Here is a 15,898-nt window from a genome sequence, read left to right as displayed (position 1 = left end):
ATGAGTCCAGATTAAAATTTAATTTTGATGTTATTTACTTCGAAAAATACATTTTCTATTTATAATCAGCAAATCATTTATTCACGTTCTTAGTTTGATCAATATGAATAGTCAATTTAGTTTTAATTCTTTGTTTTTTTTTATCTAGTGAGATAACATTTTACTAGATAAATATTTGGATTTTTAACATTTCCATTTTTGAAAAGTTTTTGGGCATTAATGTTTCATAAATATTACAAGGACAATTCTCGAAAAATGTCCCGTGAAAATGCTAAGAATTTAATTTTATTCAAGCAACTATTAATTAAATATGGGATTAAATGTTACGCTTTGATAGTATATTAAAGCATGTATTCTTCCCCAAGAGTATTACTTTTTAAAGGCTTTGGTTAACTGGAAAAAATAAAAACTTTGCGTTGCGCACGGGACATTTTTTCGAGAATCGCCCAGAAACAGATTCATTGCTTGTGTTTTAATTTATATTATGCATAGCCATCTGATTGTTCTGTTCATTAATGTGAAAAATTTCAAGTATGTATTATGCATGGATGTTATATCAAACTTGATTTTTCTGTGTGTATAAGGGAGGGGGGGGGGGGGGGGCGCCAGCAAACTTTCGCCCTGGGTGCTGTCAGTTCTTCGGACAGCCCTGTACTTCGACATGGTTCACTTGCAGCAGAAGACCAGGGTTCAGCCCGTATTTTATCTTCAAGGCTGAATGAACTCACTTCATGAATACTACATATTTATTAAATTTAGAATAATTATCACAGCAGGGACTAAAAAAAGTAGTTGTAAATATACTTTTCGGGGAGTGTTTTCTTTCGGGTAAAATGGATAAATTGATTTTTTACAAATTATAATGTATTTAATAGATATATTTTCTTAGAAAACGTATTGAATACAGTCTCCGGAATTTTTTTTCTTTTAAACAGAAATATACATAAAACTTACACTATTCAAAACGTTCACCAATGGCTTTCTTATTTCATTATTATTCATTCAAGTGTCAAGATTATCTGAATAAGACAAATCATCCAATCAACCAATAATTTTGAGTAAGGTTTGATTTTTATAAATTAAATCAATTTTTTGACAGTTATTTGTTTTTTTGAAAGTTGCCTTTGTATATGTGGGAGTACACACACACATATTAAATGAAAATATAGAAAAAGTTTAGCTTAATTGATACACTAATTCTATTCTGTGCACACATTTACAATGTGAATGAGAAAAGTAACAAATAAAACTTTGGTGTACAGGAAAATTAACTTATTTTACAGCTTGCATTATCGAAGTTAGTACTTTGGTTTATCCTCAGTTTTGCAGACATATCAAATTTCCTCCTCCCTTTAATATATTAAAAGGTATGATTGAAGCTGAAAAACAGAGGGGGGGGGGGAGTGATTTTGTGTTGACAAAACTGTGGGAACACCAGTACTTTCATATGAGATACTGAATGTAAAAAGCTATTTAAACAAAAAAAAAAATAAAATAAAATAACACAACATTAAAATATAAATGTTATAAATTTCTGAAAACTTTTTTTGTGCTAGAAATTTCAAAATTTTCTAATTTTATCAAGTAAGGAAAAAATTGGGGAAAAAACATTATTCTCTCAAAACCTCTGTTTTTTCCCCCAACTATTCCTATTTCTAATAATGATAAAAATAAAACCTATGTGGTCCCTATAACCAGCACAAAAATTGGTTTGTGTGTAAATGCCAACAAAGACTTTTTGTAACACCTACTGCCAAAAATAAATAAATAAATATTAGTGATTACAGCCTACACATAAGAATATGTATTTAGCTAAATAACAAAACATTTATCAGATTCAATGCTCATAATTTACTTACATTAATTACATAATTAGACAAAAATCCATCTTCTACCAATTGAAACTTAATAGGTTAAAAAATTAATTCAGTACAATTATTTTCAAATACTTCCTATTTTTAAACAAACTACTTCCTATTTTTAAACAAACTGCATTTAAATTAAAAAACAATTACTTCAGAAGAAAATATATTACACTTTGATTGTTGAGAAGAAAAAAATTGTAATAATATTAAAACTAAGAATTTTAAAAGAAAAATAATTAATTGAGGTTCTGAAAAAGGTGAAATCATTAGAGTTTGAACCAAAGACCACAATGTTAAAAAATGTGTGCTTTCGCTACTGTGCTACGTGGACTACTTCTGACCAGCATAAGTAAAATTCATACCCTTTTAGTCATACGCTGCACAGCTATTAAATTTCCATATGCAGTAAATACATTGTTTACATTTGGTAAATCATTCAATCCACACCATCGTTGATGTTAAATGTATGTAGAAAGTGATTGTTATCATTATTTGTGTTATTTCTGAAGCTTAAAATTAAGAGCATGTTCAGAAAAATTTTGTTGAATTTGTGCAACATAAAATCAGTTTTTTAGTATAGTGTTTTAAATGTTTTTGCTTCTTTAAAATCTTTCTCTTTTGAGTTACTTTTATGGAAAAGTTGGCTAACATAAAAAGCAAAAGTGTAGTTTACTTCGGGAAGCCATTGGTTCAGCTTTGTTATTAAAATGAGTTCCATTAAATCTGTTTTAGGGAGCTTTGTTTTTAGGAGAAACAATATTTAGCACACATAACAGTTCATGACAAGCCAGAAAGAACACTGCACACATTAAACATAATAAAATCTACATAAGAAGATTTAAAAACATTATTAATTCGGACACCAACACCATAGCCTAGGCTATGCCAATACAAGTTGCCAGTCGTGAAAATGAAAAGAGTGCAAAGGTGCATAGTAATGTCAGGCCAATCACATTGCGTTTTGCATCATGTGATATTTCGTCAATTTTGCCTCACTAAAAATATTAATTGAGAAAAAGCTTTTTTTCCTCGCAAAACCATACTTTCATAGACAGCGAATCATAATATAAAAATCACATAAAATCACGAGTTTTCCCTCACATGTGCAAATACCTCATTGACTTAAAGAGTAAAAATCTTTTTTTTTAAATATAACATGAACATTGAAAGAAAACATTTAAAGTTTACTAACTAATATTTTCTAATTGACAATAATAATAACAGCAAAAGTGAAACCAAAAAACTTAGAGCAAACATAATTCTTATATATTCACTTTCATTATCTAATAATAAAATAAATGACAAAAACTAATTGCACCTGTACCAAGTAGAGGGTAACAATGCGAAAACTTTCGGGAAAAAACTGCATTTTTGAGGTTTAATACCTTATACATAATTTTTCATGGTTAGTGTAATATCATAACATTACATAGCAATGCAAAGACCTTTTATCAAGAATTTAAAAAAGTTTATATTTCAATTATCGAGCTCCTATCAAAATTATATCCAAATAATAAAAAAGAGGCACAACTAGTGCAGGTCAACATGAAGTAGCTTTCTACGATTGGAATTTAGCCCATGAGCATAAGTGTTTAGACAGCCAATCAATAAATAGCATTTGTCAGTATGTTTTGGAAGTGAGTTAATCAGTGAAGTATGTTTCTCAATGAATTATGCAATAGCTCTAAAGTTAATTTGCTTTTTTTGTATCTAACTCACTTAATGAAATAAAGAGAACTAAAGTAACAGAACTAAAGAAATGACTAAAAGAGTTAACTGGGTACACAGAAAATGATGTAAAGCAGTACTCTAACATGAAGAAAGTTATAATTATTTAAAATTTAGCAGAACCTCAAATAAAGGTAATATTTCAAAAATTTCAAAGAAGTTTAGAGAGAGTCAACGACTACAAAACCAGACTAGTAAAGGAACAGAAATAACATCAAGACCAAATGATGATTGATTGATTAGGAGTTTGTGTCAAAGTAGAATAAAATCATGCGGTTTAAATGGCACAATACAATGTGAAAGCAAGTTCAATCCAGATCATAAAACTCCATCTTTCCAACATTCCGTTAATCTCAGATTCTGGAGTTCAAGGACATAAGAAGTGGGTCAAAAGTGTCATTAATGTCAACCGTAAATGCTCAAAAATACATGTATGCAATAATTGAGCCCGAACAGAAAACATCAACAGGATTCCACGGCATGACATGTCACTGCTGTGGGCTAGAAGTGGTTTCCAGGTAATTAAATTTTACTACTGAAATCGGACTTTAAACCCAATTAAAAATTTTATGGAGCTCACATAAGAAACCAGCTAGGCACAAGCAACCCAGCAACTAAACCTAATTATTAGAGCAATAATCTGATCTTCATACCTCATTGAAAAAGTTGTAGACCTAAAATTTGGCTCTTTTCATGGAGACGTAGCAAGGCAGTAATTGATGCAAAAAGGTCAAACAAAGAAGTTTTAACTAATATAGTGGAAATTTATGTATAGAGTGAAATTGATCTAATCTGCCAAATGAAAGGGGATGATAGAAGAGCCGAAATAGAGCACAGAACCACCCATTATCATGTGCAATTCGTAACTATAAGCGAGTTATGGCAAATAAACTGGGTTGCTTTTGTTTTATTTATTATTTTGGTTTATTTATTTTTCTTATCGTAGATGCACTTGTTCTTTATTGATTTAAGTTCTGTTGTGCAAAAATACAACACATTTTTACTGTACTGTATATATTTTCACTGTTTAAAGAAAGTATTATAGAACAATACAGCTAAGTTTTTGAGGAAGGACAAATTTTACCCTATTTATCTCTCATTTTAGCCCTTTTGCAGTTTATCTGTAATTTTTATTATCCACGGCACTTGTGCCAACCAATTTTGCAGGTAATTGGGAGTTTACTGTATTTGGAAAGAGTAGATAAAATCCAATAAAAGAACATTTGCTTCCAACCACATAGTCAAGTTTTTCAGTGAGTTACCAACTTTGAAATATTGGAAGCACTCACATTTAAGTAGGAGCCAAAATCTACTATGAGCATTTTCAAAAACAACCTTTTTAGCAAATCTACCACAAACTAGTCCATCCCGTTAGCTTTTGAATGATACCACAGTAAATCCAATTGGGTTTCAAGTTCGGTAGAAACTAAGCCTTTTCTTTGAAACATTATAATCAACCTTAGTCAAAATAAAAGACCAGTAAAGCTCTAAACAGCCTTTTTAAACAGATCCCAATACCAATTTCTGACATGGATCATTCCACGCCAAATTGCCTAAATTAAATAGTCGACCGTGCCGTCATGTCTCTGATTTGTTTCATTATTTTTTACGAATAGATATCTATAAGAAAAGATCAAAGTAACTTTTTTAGATTTTTTTGAATGAAAATTACATTTTGGAGAATTTTTTTCAAAAATCCGATTTTCGATCATTTTTCGGAGTTGCCCTTTTGGCATAAATTCAGAAAATCTCTAATTTCTTTAGTTTTCAAGCAATTAAGCTGAATTTGGTATTAATTTCAAGCTAATATTTTTCTCTTTCAGTGTGAATGACAGAAAGTAATCTATGAACAGTTGGGTGTTGCCACTCTTTATCTAAAGTCAGTTTTTATGTTTTTTCAATTGGGAGATTAAATAAGCTATATGACCGGAGTACCTACTACGATCTGCATCAAATTTTTTTTTTTTTGTAGCATATTTAAATCATTCTCTTGCTATGTAGAAAAAAAGTAGAAGGGTGTTTTTTGTTGTTTTGAAATAAAAAAATAAAGTTTGTTTTGCAGAAAATACAAGTTTTCTATTACTTTAAACCCTTTTTAAGCTTAAAAAAGGCCAAAAACTTTTCAGAACAATTAATACTGGACTCTCAAAGGATTTGTATCAATAGTTAATTGCTAAAAAGTTGTTTATTTTTGAAAAGAATCATGCAAAAACCTCCGTCTCAGACTTTGCAAAAATAAATAAATAAATAAAAACACTTTTGATTGAAAGTGCACTAAATATTAAGAATAATAATTTGAAGAATAGTATAAAAGTATTTCTAATGGAATTATTTTGCTTTTTTTTTTTTTTTTTGACATTAAAGGATGGAAAAAAAAATTACTGTTAAAAATTTTTCCTAGCATTTTCTTGTTTGGATTACGTTACACCTGACAATGAACTTCTACACTTACAGTAAATACTCCACAACTCTAGATTTCTCTGAAGAAGATTATTTTTGCTGACTGAAGTATATTTTAAAACCTCTTTGAAACTTATTGATAGAAATTCTGACTTTTTCATCTTCTGATACAAAGGAAATAGTAAATTTAAAAAAAAAAAGACGTCTGCACAAGCATGGCTTTCATTTCACTTTTTATAATCGACGAAACCTATGTGTCCATTAACTTTCAAAGCGAAAGAAGAATGATTTGTATTACATGAGTATTGTAAGAGCGGAAGATCATTGTCAAATGCTACATAATCCAAACAAATTTAGGCTATGAAAACTTTTCAATAGTAACTATTCTTTTTTTCCCCCATCTTTTATTGTCAAAAAAAAATAAATAAATAAATAAAATAAAAAACGCTAAATAATGCCATTAGAAATATTTTTTTTTACTATTCTTCAAATTATTATTCTTAATATTTATTTGGTACACTTTCAATCAAAAGTGTTATTTATTTATTTATTTTTGCGAAGTCTGAAACAGAGGTTTTTGCACAATTATTTTCAAAAGTAAACAACTTTTTAGCGATTAATTATTGATACAAATCCTTTGAGAGTCCAGTATTAATTGTTCTGAAAAGTTTTTGGCCTTTTTTAAGTTTAAAAGGGATTTAAAGTAATAGAAAATTGTATTTTCTGCAAAAGAAAATTTATTTTTTTATTTAAAAAAAAAAAAAAAACACCCTTCTACTTTTTTCCACATAGCAAGAGAATGAATTAAATATGCTACAAAAAATTGTTTTTAATGAATTTTAACAAATGTTTAATTCAAAAGAATCCGAGATCATCATGTTCCACCCTTGTTGAACTGACACGGATTCTACCTCATGCTTTTCATTACTATTCAAAAATAAATGCAAATGTTATGCCATGATACGCAAAAACACACTACAAAAGCTTGAACTATTTGAAAAACTATACTCTATGCATACATCTAATTTTAAACCCTGGTTAACCGGCAGGGGTGCCCACAAGGGGGGGGGGGGGGATTATGGCACAAGTTGAGCCTTCAAAATTTTTGAGGGGGATTTTTTAGTTTTATTTACTTATTTAAATTAATTTATTGATTTATTTTTATTTTAAATTATTTATTTTATTTTATTTTTTTAATTCTGTTTATGTTTCATTTGTGTGTGTGTGTGTCACTGGCATAGCACAGAACTTTTTTGATAAAATAATAATAACAACTAAAAATAAATAAATAAAAAAAAATATTTCAAAAAAAAAAAAAAAAGAATTAAAATAAGAGAGTTAAAAAATAAGATAAATTAAAGAGGGATGAGAAAAGGGGGGGGGGATTTGCGCCATTGAGTTTTGGGGTGATGGGCACCACTGTCAACCGGTATATTTTCCCCCAAAAAGTGTTATTGATGGCAAGTGTAAAGTGGTGTAAGTCACAAAACACTGCGTTTCATATCTCGATGAATATTAGTCGTACTAATGTCAACTTTTGTGTTGGAATTATTTTTCAATGGAGATTATTTCCCTAAATATAAATTATGGCAACAAGGCCTCGTATAATGAGTTAAAATTTTGTATTTTATGACTCATTTTTATTTTTGCTTCAAACTTTCAATATATGAACTCTATATCTGATTTTGAACATTTTTGCAGTTTAAAGTATATATCTAAGACTAACAGTTTTGAAAATAAAGGACTTGCTGGTTAAAACGGAACACCCTGCATAACTTCAGTAGCAATCTTAATGCTTCAGGCTAAAAGTTAAGGAGTTATTGGAGAAAAGGCAACTGATGGAATGTCTATAAGGGGTGAACTTTGACTTCACCCCCTTTGTTTAACCCTGAATCTTCTTGTTGCTATTCCTAATGATCAATTTATTCAGAAAATATTTTTGATTTTACATACTTAAATTTAAATTAATGCATATGTTTAAACTTCTTCTCTCCTAAGAAAATTGATGCCCTACAGAACTCTCTTTTAAAATCATCGGAGATAAAAGCAATTTTGTTATGGCTAATTGGAGATACATAACTTTATAACTAATTGCTTGCATTAACATTTTTTATAAAACTACTATTCCTCTTTTCTTAAAATTTTTTTTTTTTTCAAAATCTTTTTTTTTATAAAATGAAAATATTAAAATAATAATAATAATAATAATAATATCAATATTATGAGTGGTATTAATACTCATTACATGCTAGAGTACTTAGCTACACACAATTTGCACAAAGCATTCTGGCCATGGAAATTTGATGAGAAAACTTCACCTTTTGCTCAGTATTAAAGGATTTCTTCTGAATTCATACTAGTAATTATTTCTCACAAACCGCTATTTTTAATAGTCAGCAATGCAATTTCAGTTTTCCTTTTCTGAGGCCAAAATATTCAATTAAAATGCTAGCACTAGACTTTGGAAGTTATATGCAATTTTATAAGTGAAACCTAATATGGACTTAAAAATTGTATTTTGTGTCATATTTAAAACTTATTAAAGTATATTACAACACTTGACTTGGTTGTTAGCAACAAAAGCAAATACTAGACAGAGGAAATGCAAACACTGAAACAAAAACAGTCAATTTTTGACAACAACAGCACAAAAAAACATGGAAATCATTGTGTCACAGCATGGAAGTCAATAAGTAAACTTAAAAAAAAAAAAAAAAAAAAAAAAAAAAACTTACATGCAGGTGACTTTCTAAAAACACTTTTTGTCATAAATTTCTCAAATCTTTCTGCATAAAAAGCTGGGCGATGAACAGAAACTGTATCCTGAAAAAAACCAATACAAATAAGACATGAATGGCAAGGAAGATGACCATGGCTTTTAAAACAGTATCAGAAATTATACATATAAAATGCACTAAAATAAAGCACTTAGATTAACCCACCCCTTGAATGAGAAACATTTTCCTTCCTAAGGAAAATTTATTGCTGCAATTATTGAGTACATAGCATGGAAGTAAATGTGTTACATGATTTTATAATACATCCTAAGAAATTAAGGTCAAATGTTAGTATTTAAATAAAATTTACCAGATATGCCGTTATCTTTAAGTAACTCCTATCAAAATCAAGGAGCTTTGAAGGACTTTTAACGTAATCTCAAGAAGCTTTTGGACACATTCAAACCATATTTAAACAATAAATTTAGAAACTTTTTTGAATGAATTATTATTTTATACTGTATTGGAATTCTTAATGAATTACACAGAAAAATTTTGAATTTCTTATGACATTAATATATATACAAAATAAGATTTCAAAACGCAAAAAATCAATTAATGTTATTTAGAATAAGGAAGCTCTAAGAAAATAGTGGATAGCTTTCATTGATTTAGAAAACCTTTGCTCTAACACAGGACATGCAATGTCACCACTGACCAGCAAAATGATGAGTGCATATTCTATACTTTGAGCATAATGCAATTACGGAAGAAAATTCAGTGAATTTCTTCAAAAGAGGAAGCAATCAGATTGTAGTTTGAAGTCTTGGCACCACAGTAGTTTCACTGTTTCAATGTTAATTAATCTCTGTCTGTACTTCTCTGCCATCCAAAAAATTTAATAACTTTGCCTTATAGGTAATGCATTTTTGGATTTTAGTTTCACTGACCACCTGCGTAAAAATATATTAGCTTTAAGAATAAGTCCCAAAAACTAAGCTGAGACACATATTATATCATTTCTTTTTTCAAAACTATAAAGCTGCTATTAAAAAGCACAAACTGGGGAACGAGTAACTGCAAGGTGAAAGAACCCAGGAGTTTTTTCTATTGATAGATTACTTTCACTTGTAGTATCCAACAGTGAATCCCCCAACCAGTGTACTGGGTGGTTATAAAATCAGTGTCTCCATTTGGGGCTGTCTGTAGCTTGAAGCAATAATTCAAATGCAACAAAAATTAGTACACTTACTAATCAAGAAAGGGGAAGAAGAATTGAAGAATTAAAAAAATTTGTTGCAATAGTTACCGATAAGTGGTACTTTTGAACATAATGAGTAATACTTTAAAAAAAGAATAAAAACATGAAACCGGATGACACATCTAATTTATTGAAAAATGTTGCCAATATATTATCAATAATCATAATCAAGTTCACAGGGATGAGAGTGATCAGAGAGCAAAAAGGAAGATCCAAAAAAATTTGGTAAAAGGGATGATATCCAAAACTGCATCAAAATAGAACCTGGAAGCCATGATATTCAAAAATTCAACAAAAATATAGCTAATTTACCAGTTTTAAAGGTAATATGTATTTAATTAAGTATATGTAGTAATTTTGTACAATTTGCTGCATGGTACCATTTTTTGCAAGAATATTTATTCCTAAATAAATCTAAATTTTGAAAAAGAGGCAACAATTTCTAACCCCTGAGTCTTTGAACAAAAGTTGGAGGAGTCAGAGGTCAATCTTGGATGCATCACACAACCGTGTCAACTTTTCATATTTTTTTAAAGAGAAAAATACATTTTTTTCACTAAAAACATTTGAGTTGATAGTGTTAAACGAGTGAAAACATAAATTTTACAATTAGGTCTGTTTATAAAGTAAAAATTTACAACAGAGAGAAAAATCTAAAATTTCTTTATGTGGTAGAACATGCTTTTCATAGTAAGAATTGACTGCCTCATTTAGTCATGAAATCTCAAAACTTTTAACAGGCTGTAAAGCATAAACCATTTGAGATTCACCATAAATATTTTTTACTTTCTTAAATACACAAAAAAAAAAAAAAAAAAAGTAACCATGCTAAGTTTCAACATAATTCAAGACTGTGGGTGCTAAGCCAATTTTTTTGATTAACTTTTGCATTTATTCTGAAACAAATTAAAGTAATAAAAATATTATTGAAATGATGAATAAAATAAGCAGATATAAGGTAGCATACAGTAAAAAATTACCCAGCATTAAAAATAATTGAAATACTTGCAGGATGCAAAAAGATTGAAATCTCAAAGGTGGCATGCAACTTTCGGCACAGCATGTGTTTGACGTCGTTGGCATGATTCCAAAACATTATCAGTTATTTATTTATTTATCATTATTATTATTTGTAGTTCCTATGTTTGGGCATTGATTTTTGGAACTTTAATTTAAAAAAAAAAAAGACTTTTAAGAAGGTTCATACTCTTCCAGACAAAATGAGTTTCAGGAGTTTTTCAAACAAAATTTTCAGGAGTAATAAGAAAAAGCAGTATTTTAACTAGCTTCAGTAATGTTTATTTTTCCTTGCCTATAAGTAAAAACAAAGTAGAATAAATTATGTTTTTAATTAAATTAACAAACACGTGGCCAAAAAAAAAAAAAGCAGCACATCAATTAGATTCAAAATGTTTGGAAACAACAGGAATACACAAAATGTTAACAAAGTTAAATGATATTTCTTTCTCTTTCTCCCAAAAAAACTGTTATCCCCTTCAAACATAAATAATGGAAATGAGTCTCTCCTCACTCAAAAATTTGAATTACAGACTTCTACATTTTCAAATGTTCATGCAGTTAACTAAGTAGAAAATAGTAGAGAACAATTATCCTATGTAGGTGCATTATAAAATATTTTAATTCCTTGAAATAAGATATTAATTGTTAACAAGTACTACTGAAGTTTATTCATACTTGTATTGAACAAATTATATAAATGATAATTAAAATTGTTTTACATGTAATTGATTCAGTATCAACTCTCCTTACAGAGTTTTAGTGCAGCAAATTATTTATTGAGGTTTATTTCAACTTTTTCAGTACAGCAAGATTTTTCTGGGCTTTATCCCTTAAAGCATTGCTTTAACTGATACATTAAATGTCAGTCTTTTTTTGAGTATTTGTCTGAGGTCTTATTTAATTCATCAATGTCCATTCCCAGACATTTTCGTTTTTTTCTGAGATCATTGATTTGATCTTTTAATATTTCCTTTTTTAAAAAAATTAAAAAAAAAACATTTATGAAAAAAGATTAGCAAAATATGGATAGCTGTGGTTAGAAAATTATTTGTATATTAAAGCATTCTGTTATAAATTTAGCATGCTTTATTGGAGTGCCTTCCAAAACTAAAAATGATAATAAAGTACTTTCAGAACGTAAAAAGATAATCTCAAACAAAACATGCAATTTTTGGCGAAGCAGGTGTTTGCTGTCCGTGAAACGTTTAGATTTTTTTAGCAGAAACTGGGGGGGGGGGGGGGGTGAAGGTTTGAGGGGGAGGAGGGATAGAAAGTATAAGAAAACAAGAACCAAAAATAAGAAATTGGAATCTTCTTGAATTTTAAAGAAAAATAGGAGTACTGTGAGTCCTGAAAGAGGTAAAAAAAGGGAGAAAGGTTTGAACTCCCCCCCCCCAAAAAAAGTCAGAAATCCCATAAATGCCAGAAAAATCTCATCCCTGCATTTCATAGCTGAGTGACCAAATGTGTGAGCAACTTTCATCTGCTGACAGCTGCTCTGTATCCTATGAGAATTTTGATTAGCTTCCAGCGATTCAATATAGTTGTCTAAATGGAGGCAACATGAAAGTAAAATGAGACATTACTAGATTTTAATTTTTAGATTAATGAAGCCCTTTTTGCAAGTAAAAATAGGTGTAATAAGGGACGTTGGTAAAAAAATCAAATTGCAGGAGTTTTTGAGGAATTTCAGTAGGCGTACAAACCCCATTTTAAGGAAATTTCTAAAATTCCTTCGATTGTCCCTGTTTCTTTTGTTGATTTTTGAATTCCCTATTTTTTTAGGTTTCCCTGTAGTGTGGCAGCCCTGTAAACAGACGGCAGATCATAATGTCATCATAACTATTTTAACATGCACAAATAAGTTTAAAAAAAGGAAAGTAACAAAGCAGATCTACCAATGAGAGGTCTACTTGTAGCGCATGTGCAGTTGCAGTTGTATGTACAAAGTAGCAAATGTATGAGCAGGGCCGATCCTAGCGTGTCTGCCGCCCGTGTGCAAAGACCTAATGTGCCGCCCGTCAAGAGTAATTTGCATATTTCGACTAATCTTTGACGTCCATATAAATATTTCTTCAAATTTCTATATCAAGTTCTAATTTAAAAAGGAAAAAAAAAGAATGATGAACTTATAAAAAGGAAGAAAAGTTTTATACAGTAGACCCTCGTTTTACGCGGGGGTTACGTTCCACGAAAATGCCGCGTAAATCGAAACCGCGTAAATTGAAACCTAATACTAGTGTTAAAATAGGGGTTTGGTACCGTAGATGACAAAATACTTCATTCTAGTGATGATTAATTGTGTAATAAGTTTAATGTGTACTTATATCGACTTCTTTGCACAACGTGCATAAAGAAAACATATATTAATTTCGTTTTCTGTTTGTAAAGAGGAGCTGGCTATGATAGTCTTTTGGCAGTCATTAAGAACTTTTCTCTGTAATTCTATGCAGAACATTAACGCATCCATGACCACTTGCGTCATTTCCATGATAGAATTTTTCCTTCACTAACAAATCAGACAGATCATTTCTATTGTCTAGGAATGGCTCAAAATTTTCAATGTAAACGTTTTTGGTTGTGTCATCGATGTCGGTATCCTCGTTGGTTTTGACCGCCTCTGTAACTCCTAAAAGCTCTTCTTCCAGTGAGTTCGGAACTGTGTGAGTTTAATAACTTTACTTCTGGAAGGAGCTCTGAAACCTATCTCATTAATTGTCTCCAATGGCCCAAGCTCGATTATTAGCACGCCAAAATGCAGTTTATTACGTTTAATCTGAAATCTTTAGGAGTTTGGATTTTGTAAGAGGGGAAAATTTTAACTGTTTGCATTGCCACATCCGAATAAAACTGAAACTCATCCGCGTAAAATAAAATAAAGGTGTCAAATCTTAAACCGTGTATAATCGAAACTGCGTAAAATAAACCCGCGTAAAACGACGGTCTACTGTAGTAAGAAACTCCTTAGGTACAATTTATATCTTTGAAGAAAGTAATAGATACCCAATTTACTAGTCGTAAAAACGCATTTTATAGACTGTATTCGGTGATATCAGAGAAAGGACGGAGGAGAGGGAATCAGGGGAGGGGGGATTGCTCCCAGAAAATTATCGAAACTGGCGTACGAAAAATAGTTTTAGTAATCTTTGGTTGTGTTTGGTTGCGAGGAAAAAAGAGTCGGATATATTCAAGGTGCATGGAGAAATTTTCGAAATTGACGTCAAATATCGCTATTTTAGGAACTTTTTCGAGACTTCACGGGAAAAGTAATGTTGCAGTTCTCATCGAAAATTCTTTCAAAATTGAAATCAATTCGAAGCTTTATTTGTAGCCGTAGCTTAGGAAAGATAGGCTTTCTTCCCGAAAATTTTTCGAAACTGAAGAGTTTTAAACAAACAGTTTTGTGTTATCTTTGTTGACGATGCTAGAGGGAGGGAGATTCAATCATCTCCCATTGAAAGTTTTCGAAATTGAAGTTTAAAACGCAAATTTAGGCTGTCTTTGGTGACGGTAGCGGATCTGGCGGCTTTCCTCCGGTAATTTCTCGGCACTATTTTTTCAAAAACCTATTTTTGGCTATATTTGAAAACGATAGGGGAAACATAAAAATATTCCGAACCCAAGTATTTTTCGGAACAAAAATCCGTTGTAGGCTATTTTTGAGAAGGAAGGGTTTTGGGGCTTCCAAGCGGATATTTCTAAAAGGGCAATTTTATGCTATCTTTGGTGACATCAACAAAACTGGGAAGCTTCGGCGGATCTTTCGGATATTTTTCGATATTAATATCTGAAAAACACAACTATAGACTTTTGTCCACCTCACTTCAACGATTGATGGGTATATGCCCTTGCGCCGTAAAAAGTTACATAAGCCAGGCAGTTCTCCTCCAGAGTTTTTTAGAAATTGGAGTCCCAAAATCGTATTTAAGGCATTATTTGATAACGATGGGACAAAGAGCGGGCGGGGGTTCAATGTGCCCTCACGAACTGTTTTTTGAAACTGAAGTCAATTTCAAACTGAGTGGGTGGGATTAGGGGCCTCTCTAAAGACGCTAATTGAGACTATCTTTGGTAGTAACCTTTGGGAATTGATTTCGGGGCCCTCCATCGCAAAAATTTCGAAAAAGAAATAAGAAAAATGTCCTTAAGCAATTTTTGATGACATTAAGAAAGGCTGTCCTCTGAAAACTCATTTTGGATTATAAAGTCAACATTTTCAGGCTATGTTTGATTAAGTTAAGGTGGAAGGGGTGAATCAGAGATTTAATTGGGTCCTTAAGCTCAGTGGTTCAAACAGTAAAATTTTCCGAAATTAAAGTCCTAAAAACGCCATTTTAAGCCTTCTTTAGTCTCGTCAAAGAGGTCATGGCATCCTTTTGGATCTTCGTTTTGGAGCTACGTTTAAATTTACTACCCGGGGCAGTTCATTCGTGATTTTAATTCGAAAAAAATGTTGTAAAGGAGGAAAATTACAAAATTTTAGTTTCTCATTCATATATGTTTGACTCTCAGGGGAGTCGCAATTTTCCACTGTCTCTCCACGCATCCGCGACTGTCGAAAACAGAATTTGTTGTTTGAAATGCTTGCAAGAGTATCAAATCAGTAAAGCTTTTTAAAAATATAACATAAAATATGTCTTCATTGTTTAGGTCTATAAAAGCTTGGGGGGTAAACATTAGTGGCCGCCCTGGGCCCTGATTGCTCCTTTTAGAAGGCACCCTTTCATGCTTCAGGAGGGGGCCATTTCCCTCATCTCCCTTCCCCTGTATCCATGCCTGATTACTGGTTCTGTCATAAATTTTGCAACCAAATGAAGCATGTGTGTAAAGAGTAGATATTAATGGAAAATGAACCAATACAATGTTCCCTAACAATCTATTTTTCTTAAACTATGCTATGCTGTCGG

General features: G+C 30.9%; 1 protein-coding gene across 1 annotated transcript in view; it reads right to left on the bottom strand.

Annotated features, from left to right (window-relative positions):
- LOC129231671 (phosphatidylinositol 4-phosphate 5-kinase type-1 alpha-like) overlaps nucleotides 1–15,898 on the bottom strand; it is a 111,986-nt gene that overhangs the window by 54,913 nt on the left and 41,175 nt on the right. Inside the window, exon 11 of the mRNA XM_054866034.1 lies at nucleotides 8,729–8,816. Coding sequence (XP_054722009.1) covers nucleotides 8,729–8,816 — 88 coding nt within the window. The remainder of the gene's footprint in view (nucleotides 1–8,728; nucleotides 8,817–15,898) is intronic.

The sequence above is a fragment of the Uloborus diversus genome, chromosome 10, assembly GCF_026930045.1.
Source record: "Uloborus diversus isolate 005 chromosome 10, Udiv.v.3.1, whole genome shotgun sequence".
Taxonomy (NCBI): domain Eukaryota; kingdom Metazoa; phylum Arthropoda; class Arachnida; order Araneae; family Uloboridae; genus Uloborus; species Uloborus diversus.
Note: the sequence above shows the minus strand (reverse complement) of the source record. Positions and strands in the feature narration are given on the sequence as shown.